Source organism: Ovis aries, chromosome 14, assembly GCF_016772045.2.
Source record: "Ovis aries strain OAR_USU_Benz2616 breed Rambouillet chromosome 14, ARS-UI_Ramb_v3.0, whole genome shotgun sequence".
Lineage (NCBI taxonomy): Eukaryota > Metazoa > Chordata > Mammalia > Artiodactyla > Bovidae > Ovis > Ovis aries.
In genome coordinates, this window is record NC_056067.1 from 54,630,097 (window position 1) to 54,643,643 (window position 13,547).

Genomic DNA, 13,547 nt, shown 5'->3' on the forward strand with positions numbered 1-13,547 from the left:
GATGAACCCACAGAAGAGCAGCCTGGTACAGGATACTGGAGCATGAACTGGGTGACGAGGTTTATCTACACGCGGGTATCACCTCATCTAGGGTAAGGGTTTGCACTGTGAGCAGAGTGACGATATCCACTCATGGAGGTGGCGTGGTGCAGGGTGTTGAAGCCAGATCATGGAGAGAAAGGCGTCCCCACAGGAGCAGACAGCAAAGGAGAAGGGAGATTGGTTACACATGGGATTATACTAGGGATAAAGGGAATCGGGGTTCTCGCTGCTGGAAAAGGGAGTTTTTAATACAGAAAGGGGAAAAGTTAGAACAAGCTCTGTGGTGTTGGACTGGAACTGGAGGCACTGTTATGCACTCATGGACTTCAATATATAGGGAGGGATACACAAATAAACGGGCTTCCCAGGTGGCACGCTAGTGGTAAAAAGTGCCTGCGTTCCAAAGCAGATGTAAGAGACTCCGTTACAATCCCTGGGTTGGGAAGATCCCCCTGGAGGAGGGCACCGCAACTCACTCCAGTAATCTTGCCTGGAGAATCCCCACAGACAGGGGAGCCTGGTGGGCTACAGTCTATGGGGTCGCAGAGAGTCGCATACAACTGAAGCAACTCAGCACGCACGCACGCTTACAAATAAACAGAGACGTCACTGTGTGTGTAGGGACTCGGGAACATAGATTCTCTAGCTAAGAGGACGCACCCTAGTATTAACGAACACCTCTAGCTTCCAGATTCTGACCAATCTTCACCAAATAGCAACCAAGACTCCTGGAAGCAATGGCTGATTTCAGGTCTGGAGCAAGACAAGTAGTATAAGATGAGCCCAAAATGTATGTCTTCTCGTGCCGTAAAGCAGGAATGTGCTCAGAGAGTTATGGGTCATGCCAAAAGAACACAAGAGCTTCCCTGGTGGCTCACTGGTAAAGAAACTGCCTGCCAACGCAGGAGACCCAGGTTCCATCCCGACTGGAGAAGGAAACGGTAGTCTACTCCAGTATCCTTGCCTGGAGAATCCCATGAACAGACAAGCTTGGTGGACTACAGTCCATGGGGTCTCAAAAGAGCTGGACACGACTTGGCAACTAAACAACAACAAAAGCTTGAAGAAGCTCCACTGGCCATTTGATGGGCAATTTGAAAATCAAAATAATAACAAACAATGTCAGATAAATAGGGAACCGGGAGTCGGTACAAATATCAAAAGTTTGATAATACATAGATAGCTTAAAGCACCTCCACTCAAAATACTGGGCTTCCCAGGTGGCACTAGGGGTAAAGAACCCTCCTGCCGATGCAGGAGACAGAGACACGGGTTTGATCCCTGGGTTGGGAAGATCCCCTGGAGGAGGGCATGGCAACCCACTCCAGTATTCTTGCCTGGAGAATCCCCATGGACAGAGGAGCCTGGCGGGCTACAGTCCATTAGGGTAGCAGAGAGTCAGATGTGACTGAAGCGACTTACCACACATACACGTACAAAATACTAATTTCAAAAGGGTCACTTTATAATGGAGAAACCCCGTAGATACCTTCTTAAATAAGATGAAGGTTATCAGTAATGTAGCAAGTCAAAATGATGCATTCCAACTTATATGCGATGATGATGAGCTTTTGTTCCTTCAAACCTCCCTGACTGCCCTCCCGCCAACTCTTCCCAGAGCCCAGCACTAAGCATCTTCTCCTGATGGGTTCCAGCGATTTTTAGGAGGAATTGGATGTCACCAGAACATGGTCTCCACCACTCCCCTCAGCTCCGGGGTCATCTCTTCAGGGTCCGTGTACTCCAACGTGATCCTTTCACCCCTAGACCTTACCAGGTCCCTTCTCTGCCTGTGAGATAAGGTTCCTCATCAGGCGCTACAGTTGGGGGCTGAGTGCAGACTGCCCAGGCCAAACCCTGGCCCTCCATTCCCTCAGTGGTAGACCTGGGGAAATAACTCATCCTGTGCCTCAGTGTTCTCATCTGCTTAATGGGGATAATGAAAGCATCTCCCTAGCAGGGGTGTCATGAGGGTCACTAGTGAGTGAGAAGATCCCTGCCCAGACCTGGCAGAGGGACACGGACAGTCATGGGTGCCTGAGGAGTGTGTTCACGGGGGCCCCGCAGGGGTGTGTGGGGGGAGTGTCCTTGGTCCCAGCTTCCTCAGGAAGACCTGGTTCCATGCCTAAGGGAACCTCAGGACTCCACGCAGAGATGGCCACTGGGATCCCCAGACATACAATATTTAACACTTGGGATTTTACTTGAACATGATAAATATAGAGGCACATTAATTTGCCAGTGCTTTAAGGTGGAACTCTCAACGATGAGAAACAAACCCCATTTGTACAATGGTGTGATCACATGGAATTTAGTTATTTTTTTCTTCCACCCCCACCCCACCCCCATAACAAGAAGTCCAGTCAGGCAGCTGCCGCCCTTGGTTCATTGGTTAAGGGTTGTCAGGGAGACTCTGTGACTCTCCTGGCTTGTTCCTCATGGTCACAAGGTGGCAGCCCCAGCTCCAGCCATCACACCCACAGTTGCACGTGCATGTGGGTTCAGTTGCTGAGTCGTGTCCGACACTTTGCAACCCTATGGACTGTAGCCTGCCAGGCTCCTCTGTCCATGGGACTCTCCAGGCAAGACTATTGGAGTGGGTTGCCATTTTCTTCTCCAGGTGACCTTCCTGATTCAGGGATCAAGCCCAAGTTCTCCTGCACTGGCAGGTGGACTCTCTACTGTTAAGCCGCCAGGGGAGCCACACTGTTACACACTACCAGAATGTGACCTGTGAAGGCCACACCCCCAGGGCCCAGCAAGGACACAGAGCAGGTGTTCAATAATTATTTATTGAAAAAATGACCGAACCCCAGACCCCACTGAAACCATCCCCTCACACACACCTGACTTTCAAAGCCCACGTGCACAAGGCAACACCAGCCGTGCTGAGCACTGGCAGCCACACCCCCGACCCCGGTGCCCCCAGCCTCCGGGGCGAGCACGCTAATAGAACTCTTCCTGCTCGGAGTCCGGCTCAGCACCCTGCTGGTTCTGAATCTGACTCTGCTTCTTGTACAGACCGGCCACCTGAGGTGAGAGGGTGGGTGGTAGGCGAGTCAGAAGCCCCAGGGCAGCCTCATTTTCTTCCCAGCCAAATCGGGCCAGAGCCCATGTTCTCTGAGAGGCTGGCCTGGTGAGGTGAGCCCACCCCTGGGCCAACCACCCATCCCTCCACCACAGGCCTTACCTGGGCACTAGTAGTGGCCTGCTCCGGCTTCTTGTCCTCACGGACACGAATAAACCGGGGGAAGCGGAGGGAGATCCCCTTCTCACTGTCCACCTGGGGAAGGTGCGGGGGAAGCGGTAAGAACAGGCAGCATTCCCCACCCAAGGTCTCCTCCCTGCTCCTGTGCCTCTGGCCTCAGTCTCCTGATCCATACAATGGGACTAAGAGCTGGGTTAGTGTGAAAATCACATCAGGTAAATCGGCTGTACCGAGTGTTGTAAGAACAGGGGGCTGCTGGGGCTTCTGTTGCCACTGTTAAGAGGGCTGAAAGGCAGAGGGCACAGAGCCAGAGGTGGACTCTAAAACCAGACTCCGGGGTTCAAAGCCCAGCTCCCGACTCAGAAGCCAAGTGAACGTGGGCCCATTATGTGCCCTGGGCCTCTATTTTCCCATCTGTGAAATGGGAAGGTCAGTGTTTTTGAGGATGAGTGCGAACAAGTGCCGTGCCTGCTTCACCTAAGTATGTGATAAATACTGCTCCCATTGCTTGTTACCAGGGAACCCTGACTGCCCCAGGGGGAGCAGGAGTGAGAAATTTCACGAAGGAAACAAGATAACAAGTATGAGCTTTGCCTTTTCATAGAAGTCTGCTGCTAAGCAGAAATGCGCATGCCAGATTTTGAGGGATCAGAAGAAATCCCAAAGGGAGTATATTTTTAAGGTTTCCTGTTCTTCAGTTAACTAGACTTCAATTTTAAAAAATTATATTTCCTGTTCTTTGGAAGGAGGATGCTAAGAGCTGCCCTAGTGCCGGTCGGTGGCAGGGGGTGAGGGTCCCCCGGGACAGGGACCCTTTGGCAGGTGTGGAGAATGGAACCACTAGTGAGAGAAATTAGGCAAGGAGCCTTAAAACTTGGAACGCGAAAATGAACTACAGTTGATAAAGAAACGCAGGAGTTTCTTTTTCTCGTAAATGGTCAGCATGAAGTATCCTAAGTTTTTACTGAAAGGAACTGCCTTCAAAAATTACTGAAGAGCTGACTGTGAGACTGTAAGAAAGTGATTTTCATTTAAGAAAGTGATTTTCAAAAAAAAAAAAAAAAGGATACAAATGTGGGGTTCCCTGACGGCTCAGCAGGTAAAGAATCCACCTGCAGTGCAGGAGACACAGGTCCCATCCCATGGACAGGAGCCTGGCACACCGCAGAGTCGGCTATGATTAGTGACTAAACACAATTAACCGAATCGCGTTGCTGCACGTCTGAAACTAACTTTGTAAACCAACTATACTTCAGTAAGAACATACCATTAAAGACAGAAAATTTAAAAATTTGACAGTCAAAGAAATCAATTTCATTGTTTTCTACTCCTGGGGAATTTTTCCTTTTTTTTTAAAAGGAGACTTTGATCTCATTGTCTGAAACCCAAATAAAACGCCAGCTCCGGTCTTCCGAAGCATCGCCCCGGAAGCACAGACATGGGCCCCAGAATCCCCTCCCTGCTGCTCTCCAGCCACTCAGCTAGGATTCTTTCGGAAGGTCTCCTCGGGGTCCCCCAGTTACTCACCAGGCCCCGGGCCGCAGGGTAGATGGGGGACAGGGAGAGGTCCGCGCACTTCACCTCCCACACGTCGCTGGGGTCCAGCCAGTGGTCGGGGGCCACCGCGCCGTCAGCCCGGACATAGGAGCGCGGGGTGGGCAGCACTAAGGCCTGCAGCCGTGCGAGAAGGGGGAGAGGGTCTTGGATCTAAGTCAAGGCCGAGGGCTGGGGGAGGGAGGGCAGCGAGGAAAGAGGGAGGAAGGGGGGGAAGGGGAGACACAGACACCCCTCAAAGTAAAATGCTGGCAGGGGCGAGGGGTGATGAAAGAAACAGGAGAAGGAAGAAATGGAGACCCTGGGAACCAAGACAAGAAATTAAAGGCAGAGACAGAGAGGAGCAGAAACCCAGAGACGGGAGTCGAGACCAAGAGAGACAGAACCCAGACGGGGACACACAGACCAGAGACACAAACACGCAGGAAACCGGAGCGCACCCCAGACACCCAGCGCCGGGCCAGCAGCCACCCCAGCGACCAGAGGCTCCGCTGGCATCCTGAGGGTGAACTTGGGGAGCCAGCAACACGCCCTGCCCTGAGCCTGGCCCCGAGCGCAGCAGACAGGGCTCCCTGAGGCGTCTCTGGCCCAGAGCTGGCGGGGCTGGGACTTGAACTTGGACGTGCTGGGCTCCCCTGGCCAAGCCTCCCGCACGGCGAGAGCCCCGAGTGGGTGGGGAGGGCTCACCTGGAGCCTCTGGTGATGCTCTTCCAGCTCCTCGTCACTGAAGCCAGTTCCGAGCTGCGAGGAGGACAGGAGTCAGTAGCTCTGCTCCCCCCAGCTCCCGTGGGCCCAGGATGAGCCAGGTCTGCCCCTCCCCGGCCCCCGCCTCCGGGGTCCACCCGGTACCTTGCAGATGGCCTGGAACTCCTCGCTCTCCTCATCGTACGAGGCCAGCAGGAAGCCTCCGTACCGGCCGGCCCGTTTCCCCTTGCCCAGGTAGGCACCAATCACTACGAGGTCCAGGGTGTCGCCCACACCCTCGAGGTAGTCCTTCTTCAGCTGGGGGGAGGGAAGGCCGGAGATAAGGGTGAGGAGCTCAGGTGTGAACCCCCCTGCTGGTATGCGGGGGCTGGGTGAGAAGACCCAGGACAGACGCTGAGAGGAGAGCGGACAACGGACAGGTTTCTCAGCTGAAAGGGCTGATGAGAAAGGGGCCACTCTGATGGGAGGAGAAGGTGGGAAGGAGGGGACGGGTCAGGTGGGGAGACTTTGGGGGTCACCCCAGATCCCCCTTCCTTTAGTACGGAGGGACATTCCACTCCTTCACAGGGAGAACATCTATCCACTCATTCCAGAAACTAAATTAAGTGCCAACTGTGTGCCAGGCAGGAGCCTGTTCCTACCCCAGGGCCTCTGCACTTGCTGTGGCCCTGCCCCTGGCTTTACCCTGCTCGTTACTCCCCATCTGCGTCCTGGCTGACCTCCTGGTGGAGGGCAACAGAGAGCTCCCCAGGCTCCCTCATCTTGCCACCTGGGGCGCCCAGACAGGCGTTTCTCCACCAGTCCTCGGTGAATTTGTTCACGGGGAGCAGTGCAGGCAGCAAGGCCGAGGCGGCTGCTGTGGGAGGCGGGAGGGAAGGAGCAAAGGGCCCCAGAGCTCAAATGGGGTGAGCTGGGGATGGGGAGTGGACCACCCAGCAGGGACAGACTTCTGGTCCCTGAGCCCAGAGAGCAGGCGGGGTGAGAGGGTGGGCGGCACCTTGAGCCAGTTGTGTGACCTCTTGGCGATCTCGTAGGTGGCGTCCACGTCCAGGGTCTTCACCATCAGCCCCTCGCAGGAGTCTAGGGAACACAGGAGAGGCACGTGAAGCCCCGGCTCACAGCCTCGCAACAGTTGTGGGCGGGACTGGTCCCATCGTCTAGGGTGGGGCCGGGGTGGGTGCAGATCACGGAGCGGGGAGGGACAGTGCGGGGGGGCACAGACCTTGTGGGACGCCCTCACCTTTCACCGACTGCTCCAGGAACTCGGCGATCTGCTCCGTGTCCTTGGTGTCCAGGGAGGTGGCAAAGACGAACTCGCCCTCCGTCTCCACGAAGTTCTCCCGGAGCAGCTGCCGGCGTCGGGAGAGGGGCTCACGTACCAGGGACTGCGGGGCGGGATGAGAGACAGACGTCACCGTGGAAATAAAGAGGAAAAGCCCGACGTCGGGGGAAGCGGGCGGGTCACAGGTCACCCTGTGGCTGATGGAGAGGAGTGTGAAGAGGGGCATCAGTTTTCACTTTAAGCAATTCTCTAGTGTCTGGCTTCATAGAGGCTGGATTCTCACGTCTGCTCCCGCCCTCAGGCCGCAGTAGGTTGTTCTCATTGCAGGACAGGCATACAGATGGGGAGTTGGAAAGGGGACGCCTCAGGGGCCATACTTTGAGAGCCGCTGCCCGAGCGTGGCCTCCCAGCTCAGCCCACTGGTTCCCAAGTTTACACACCCACTTCATCCCCCGACCACCCAAGACACAATGCTGGAACTCACCTCTCCGTTGAGGTAGATGAGATCGAAGGCATACAGACACACCTGCACCTGGATCTCTGCCGCGTCCACCTCCTGGGTCAGGAGGGATGGAGACCCGGAGTGGGGGTGGGAAAAGGTGAGATGGGGGTGGGAAAAGGTGAGATGGGGGTGGGAAAAGGTGAGATGGGGGTGAGATGGGGGTGAGATGGGGCTGGGTGGGGCCCCTCCCATCACGCCCAAGGCAGATACCCAAGTCACCTGCCACTCTCCCCTCTCCCCAGCCAAAAGGCTGCACGCCTATAAGCACAGCAGTGATGCCGGCCGCTGGCACTGAATTACGGCAGCAACCATCTCATTCCCCTCTGCTACTTATTCGCTTGCCTGGCCTCCCTCGCAACTCGTGAGGGTGACATGACAATTCTGGCCAATGAGAGCAAAGAAGTTTTCTGGGGTGCAGAATGAGGGGGCTCCTGGAACAGATCTTTCATAATAGGAAAAGACCCCTTCCCTCCTTCCTATTTGGCATGCTGGGATGAGAACGTGATGGCCAGGGCTGTGGCAGCCATGTTGTAAAAGGCTGAGAGAACTACATTCCAACTGACAACTCTGTCTCTCTGGGACAGGGCAGGATTGGGTGGAAGACGATGGCTGGTGCTGGAGTGGGGCAGAGGCTACCTTGCGTTTGCGGGTGGTGAGCACTTGGAATGGCTGGATCTGCTTCTTTTCCCGGTCCCAAGCTACAGCTTCTGTGTCTAGGATGAAGGATGTGACTGATGGGAGTTTAATCTGAAAGGGGAAAACCCAGAGCATCATGAGAGGTGGTAGATGAGGCCAAAAGACAGATGGAGAGAAACCAGTTTATTTCCCGTCTACATGGAGAAGACCCAGTGACAAACGGATGCCAGCCTTAGAGACACGCGTGAACACAGACGCCTTCTGGTCCCCACTGAGAGGCGAAAAACTAAGTTTTCTGAGGACTTACTATGTGGTCCCACAAGCTGGAAACCCAGGAGCCTTTGTCATCTTCCTTTTCTGCTCATTTTACATTCAATTCAGCCGTGAACTTGTCTGTTCTCTCTCGGAAGTCTCTAAGCCTTCCACTTGCCACCACCTCGCAGAGCCCAGTCCAGCCTAAGCCACAGCATCCCACCAGTCTCCCTGCTCCTGCACTGACTCTGCCCAATACACTCTCCTCACCGCAGCCAGGCTGCTCTCAGCAAACCCCACATCTGCTCAGTGCTCATCCCTGCTGAAAACACACGGCTCCCCAAACCCTTGGAACCTCTCCTTGGCCAGCCCCCGCACCCCTTCACCTCACCTAGCCCCTCAGACTCACTCTCTGCACCCCTCCACACAAGCCTTTCTGGTTCTTGAACGGACTGTGCCCCTCCGACCACAGGGCCTTTGCACACGCTCTGGACTTGAGAATCTGTATGGCTCCCGGGGCCATCCACACTGTATCCTGGGCTGTGCTTGGTGATGGCCCTGTCTTCCTGACACCAAGGCTAGGTCTTACTCTGCTTAAGGCTCACAGGATGCTGGACCTTTTCTTCAGAGCCCAATCTCTGAGTACACTCAGAGGTAACAGCAGGGCTCTGACGAAGCCCTGCCTGCTCTGCCGTCTGGGTTAAAGTCGCAGCCTTCAGCACAGGGCTCAGCACAGAGCAGACGCCCAGTAAATACTTGAATGAACGGGTGAAATAAGCCAGATCCCACCGACCCTGTACTGTGACTGCCTACATGAAGCTCTAGCACAGGCAAGATGAACTTACATCAGTGATTGTTGCCGAAGGAGGTGGACGGTGGGGGTGGGGAGAGGGGCCTGCCTGGCACGGGGCATGAGCAAACACTCTGGAGTGATAAACACACAAATGTTTTATATGTTGATTACGTGGCTGGGTGACCTTGTCAAAAATCTTCAAACTCTAAGGTCAGAACCTTTTATGGAAACTACGCCTTAAGTTGGTTTTAAAAACAAACAGCACTTGGCACATCACAGGAGCTCAATGAATGCCTGCGTCACACTGTTCCTCTGTCCTCGCTGCTCTAGGAAAGAGCAAACGCCCCCATTAATTACAGAAGACTAGTCCTCTCTGTGGGCTTCCCTGGTGGCTCAGTGGTAAAGGATCTGCCTGGACTTGGGTTTGAGCCCCGACTCAGAAGATCTCCTGGAGAAGGAAATGCCAACCCACTCCAGTCTTTTTGTCTGGGAAATCCCACGGACGGAAGGGCCTGGCAGGCTACAGTCTAAGGGGTCACAAAGAGTCAGACATGACTTAGCAACCGAACAACAACAAAGTCCTCTTGGACTGAGAGCTCCTAAAGTAGGTCCACGTGGCCCTTGGGAGCAGAGACAGCCTGGCTCCAGGGCCCTAGAGATCCAGCCCTATTTACAGACTGTGGGCCAGCGTGCAGGCTTCTTTCCCCTCCCACCTTCATTCCAAACCCTCTCCCCGACAGAGTGTGATTCTGCCTTTCCCGGCCTCCGCTGCACCAGAGAGCCTGTGACCCGGTGCTGCACAGGGGACCCCCAAGCTGGAGTCAGCCGGGGGTGATGGGAAGTGCCTGGAAAAGAGCTAACTTTCCTCATGGGTGCAGACAGCAGCTGGAATCCCTTTCCCACCCGTCTTCTGTCTGGAAGTGTGGCAGCTACCTGGAGACCAAGGGGCCAGGCACTGGGATGAAAGGCAACGAGCCAAGGACAGCAGACCCAGCTGAGTTTGGAGAGACCTCAGCTGAGCCAGGCCACGGCCACCCGCCTTCAGATTTAAAGGGGAAAAAAAAATCTGCAGGCGTTCTATTATCTATAACCCAACACACTCCAATCTCCTTGCACTCACTCCCGCTACACCCCGCCGGCCTGGCTGGCCCTCCGTTCCCCGCTCCCCTACCAGCACCCCTCCCCGACCCCCCAGGTGGAGCCGGCGGCAGGCGCTCACCTTGGGGATGCGGCTGATGATGTCAGGGTACCTTCCAGTATTGTCCTCCTGATTCCTGCTGAAGATCTTCACCTCCCCACCTTCCAGAACGTGAATCTGCCGTGGGGGAGGGGAGAGGGACTCAGAGCCGGGCCCACCCCCGGGAGCCCCGACTTTCTCTTCTTGACCCCACTTCCATGGGCAGGAGGTTCCAGAAGCTCTGCAGGAGGAACTGGTGCAGAGACCTGAGCGAATCCTCTCCTGGGTTCAGAGGGCGTGTCCCAGGCCTGTCCGTGTGTGCGCGCGCCGATTTGTCTGGATGTTGTGATGCTATAAATAACACTCTGGTTTTTACAATTTAAACGTATTCATTTTAATATGTCTGGGTCACAGTCTTTGAGCAGAGCCACATATATGCCACCTAACATGCACATTACCCCAAGAAACAGCAGTGTATGTGCGTATAACATACGACTTTAAATATATACGTTTTTAAGTCACTGTCACTACCTTAAGTCGTAGTGATTTCTGCTCAGCACTGTATTTCGAAGGTCCATCTATGCTGAGTCTATCCAATCTACTGTGTGTAGCTGCCTCAAGGCACCACAGGGAGGCGCCCACCGAGCTCGCTTACCTGTCCCCAGGGCGTGGCCCCACTCCCCCCAGGACAGAAGAGCCACAAGTATCCTCACAGCCCAGACCAAGGCCGTTTCCAGCCCTGGGAGCCGGGACACACGTCCAGGTAACCCCCCGGCTACATCAACACGCCCACCAGCAGGGCACGCGTGCAGCCCACGCTTTCTGAGCTCCCACTGCCCTGGGTCAGGGCTTGACGATGTTACCCAGTAAGATCTGTCTTCAGAGGAGCCAGTCAGGTGGCTGTGACCGCACCACTGGAGGTGGGAACTAAAGCCCCCAGGGCCGTGCGAGACCAGATGAGCAGTCATGGCGAGGCCGGCCGGTTCCACGCTCGGGTCTGGGGGACCCCACGCCCCCGCTCGACGGTGCGTCCACCCCCTTACCTGTGCCCTCTGCCCGTCATATTTGTATTCGCAGGTGAAAGCTGCCTCCTCAAAGCGCTTCAGGACCTCGCTGACACCCCGGGTGGGGTGGGCCAACATTGGTTTCAGGGGAACCCCTGGGAGGGGAGGACAGAGTGAATTCAGATAGAATTTCCTAGGGGTGGGCGGGGAATTCACGGAGGCAGGGTGGAGACTGCTAATCGCCCTCAGAAGCGATGCGTGCAACACCTGGGTCTGTCATCGCAAAGCCTGGCCGCCCCCTTCTCGAAAACTTAAACAGAAGTGTGAGCGGTCTAGAAACTAGAGCGACAGCCTTGGAATGACAAGGTGACGAGAGAAGGAACTCGGGGTGAGCCCCGGGGCGCAGCGCGGGCCCTCCCCTGCCGCCCGCCTCCCTCTAGGCCCTTCCACGGACAGAGCCACGAGATGCCGTCTGCCTGCTGCACTGCCTCTGGGGTTTCTCGGGGACAGCAGCTCTAACACGGAAGCAGAAACTCCACGGAGAGGAGGCACGGCTCAGGGGAAGGGTTGGCTCAGGGGAGAGGGGGGTGCTCTCTGAGCAGGGGGCCCTGTGCTGGTCATCCCGGGGATGGAGGGAGGGGAGCCTGGTGGCAGCCAGCCTGGGGCGAGGCTGTGGATGGGTGGCGGCGGGCGGGGGCGGATCTCACGGAGGCGAGTACCTGGGCTCAGCCTGCAGTGCTCCGGGAGCCGCTCGAGGCCGTGTTCCAGCAGCACGGGGACGATCCGGTCCAGGTCAGGTACCTCACTGGGGCAGGGAGCAAGAACAAGGCGGGTGGGGGTGTCCTTCTAGAACCCTGCTCGCTGGCTGTGAGATCCGCCACTGCCTGCCTGTCACCCCTTCCCAGAGTCGGCTCCTGCCTCCCTCGACTCCCCTCGTCGCCCCGACTGTTGTGGTCCTTCATGTTTCTTCCAGGCTGGCCTCCCCCTCCCAATATTCCTGTTTAACAATGGTCTGGGGCCGGCCCGAGAGCGACAGTCTGCAGGTCTCCAGGCAGGGGCAGAGTCCTCTCCATGACCGTACGACCCTCATGGTGTGCCCGTCACCAGGCCCCATCTGGGTTTCTCATGGCCTTTCCACATGCAGTCCTGCCTGGAACTCAGAAGCCTCTGCCTGCCTCTCCCCTTGGCTGTCAGGGTCTCCGCCTCTCCCCATCCCTGTGTCCCTGACCCCTCACTGTCAGCCGCCTCCCTGATCTTTGTCACCTCCCGGTGCCCAGCGCCCGTCTCATCTGATCCCCACCCAGGGCCCTGTCCCCCAGGTCTCACCAGAAGGTCTGCTTCAGGATCATGCCTTGCTCCTCCAGCCACGTCTTTCTGGCTTCTGCCGTCTTGCCCTTCCCGGCGTCCACCACGACGGGGGGGCATTCTAGGATGAACCCAAGAGGAAGGGGATTTGGGAAGGGCTGGACCCCCCTCAGCCAGCCCCGGGTTCACACAGTGCTGGTGAGACGTTCCTCAGGGAGAGGGGCCTGGACGGGCAGAGGGAACCAGGTAGGGGTGGGGGTCACGGGAAGGGTGGCCGGGTTAACTCGAGTGGCAGCGTGGGGCCGGTCACTGGGGCTCACCTTGGCCGGGGGGCGTGAGGCTCACGGCCTGGGCAAGGGCCGCCAGCACCGACTGCTCAGCCAGCCCGAGGCGCAGCCGTCCACTCAGGGCTCTGGGAAGACAGTGGGGAACGGGGACGGGTGCGCCTCGTCAGCCCCTTGCTCCTCCCTCCTCCAGTCTCCCCACCGCGACCCTCTCCTCTAAACCAGAGCAGCCTCCAGAGCTGAAAGGGACCTGCGATCACACAGCCCCACTTGACAGAGGCCAGCCACAAACCATCACGACCGCAGGCAGTGCCTACGGGCAGAACTTGGGGTCTGGCAAGGCCTCCGTCTCTCCTCAGCTGCCCTCTGACGAAGCAGTGATGGCAGGGGTGGGGGTAGGGGTGGGGGTGGGGCCGGGGCACGGCCGGGCCTGGAACAACCTGCCCAAGGGTGCCAGGGTGTGATGGCCAAGAACCTGTGCCCGCACGGGCCCTGCTTGAGACAGCGACCTCGGGCAGGAGGCTGCACCTCCCTGTGTCTCCATCTCCCCTTCTCTAAATGGGGGTGAGGCTCACAGCCTCCCAGGGCTGCAGGGAGGAGCTCATGGGAGAAAGCGCGAGACACAGGCCAGGGCAGACATCACTAATCCACCGCGGCACACTTCACCCACGAGCCCAGGCTTCTCCAGGCAGCACTGCTGACAAGAGGAGCTCCAGTTCAGTGCTCCCATCCGAGGACGGTCAGGGCACCAGCAGTGATGCGCCTGCCCGGCCCCCTCCCCACCTCACAGGCCCACACCCTCA

General features: G+C 56.9%; 1 protein-coding gene across 6 annotated transcripts in view; it reads right to left on the reverse strand.

The window, feature by feature from the left end:
- Positions 1–2,815: 2,815 nt before the first annotated feature.
- LIG1 (DNA ligase 1) overlaps positions 2,816–13,547 on the reverse strand; it is a 28,048-nt gene continuing 17,316 nt past the window's right edge. For all 6 annotated transcript variants that reach the window (XM_060398720.1, XM_060398718.1, XM_060398717.1 and 3 more), the window contains 14 exons: positions 12,781–12,872; positions 12,482–12,581; positions 11,875–11,960; positions 11,195–11,310; positions 10,194–10,289; positions 7,930–8,040; positions 7,276–7,347; positions 6,750–6,894; positions 6,507–6,589; positions 5,654–5,806; positions 5,492–5,545; positions 4,778–4,921; positions 3,233–3,325; positions 2,816–3,072 (listed from right to left, as the gene is read on the reverse strand). In XM_060398720.1, the coding sequence (XP_060254703.1) occupies positions 2,989–3,072; positions 3,233–3,325; positions 4,778–4,921; positions 5,492–5,545; positions 5,654–5,806; positions 6,507–6,589; positions 6,750–6,894; positions 7,276–7,347; positions 7,930–8,040; positions 10,194–10,289; positions 11,195–11,310; positions 11,875–11,960; positions 12,482–12,581; positions 12,781–12,872 (1,429 nt within the window). In that variant the 3' untranslated portion in view covers positions 2,816–2,988. The remainder of the gene's footprint in view (positions 3,073–3,232; positions 3,326–4,777; positions 4,922–5,491; positions 5,546–5,653; positions 5,807–6,506; positions 6,590–6,749; positions 6,895–7,275; positions 7,348–7,929; positions 8,041–10,193; positions 10,290–11,194; positions 11,311–11,874; positions 11,961–12,481; positions 12,582–12,780; positions 12,873–13,547) is intronic.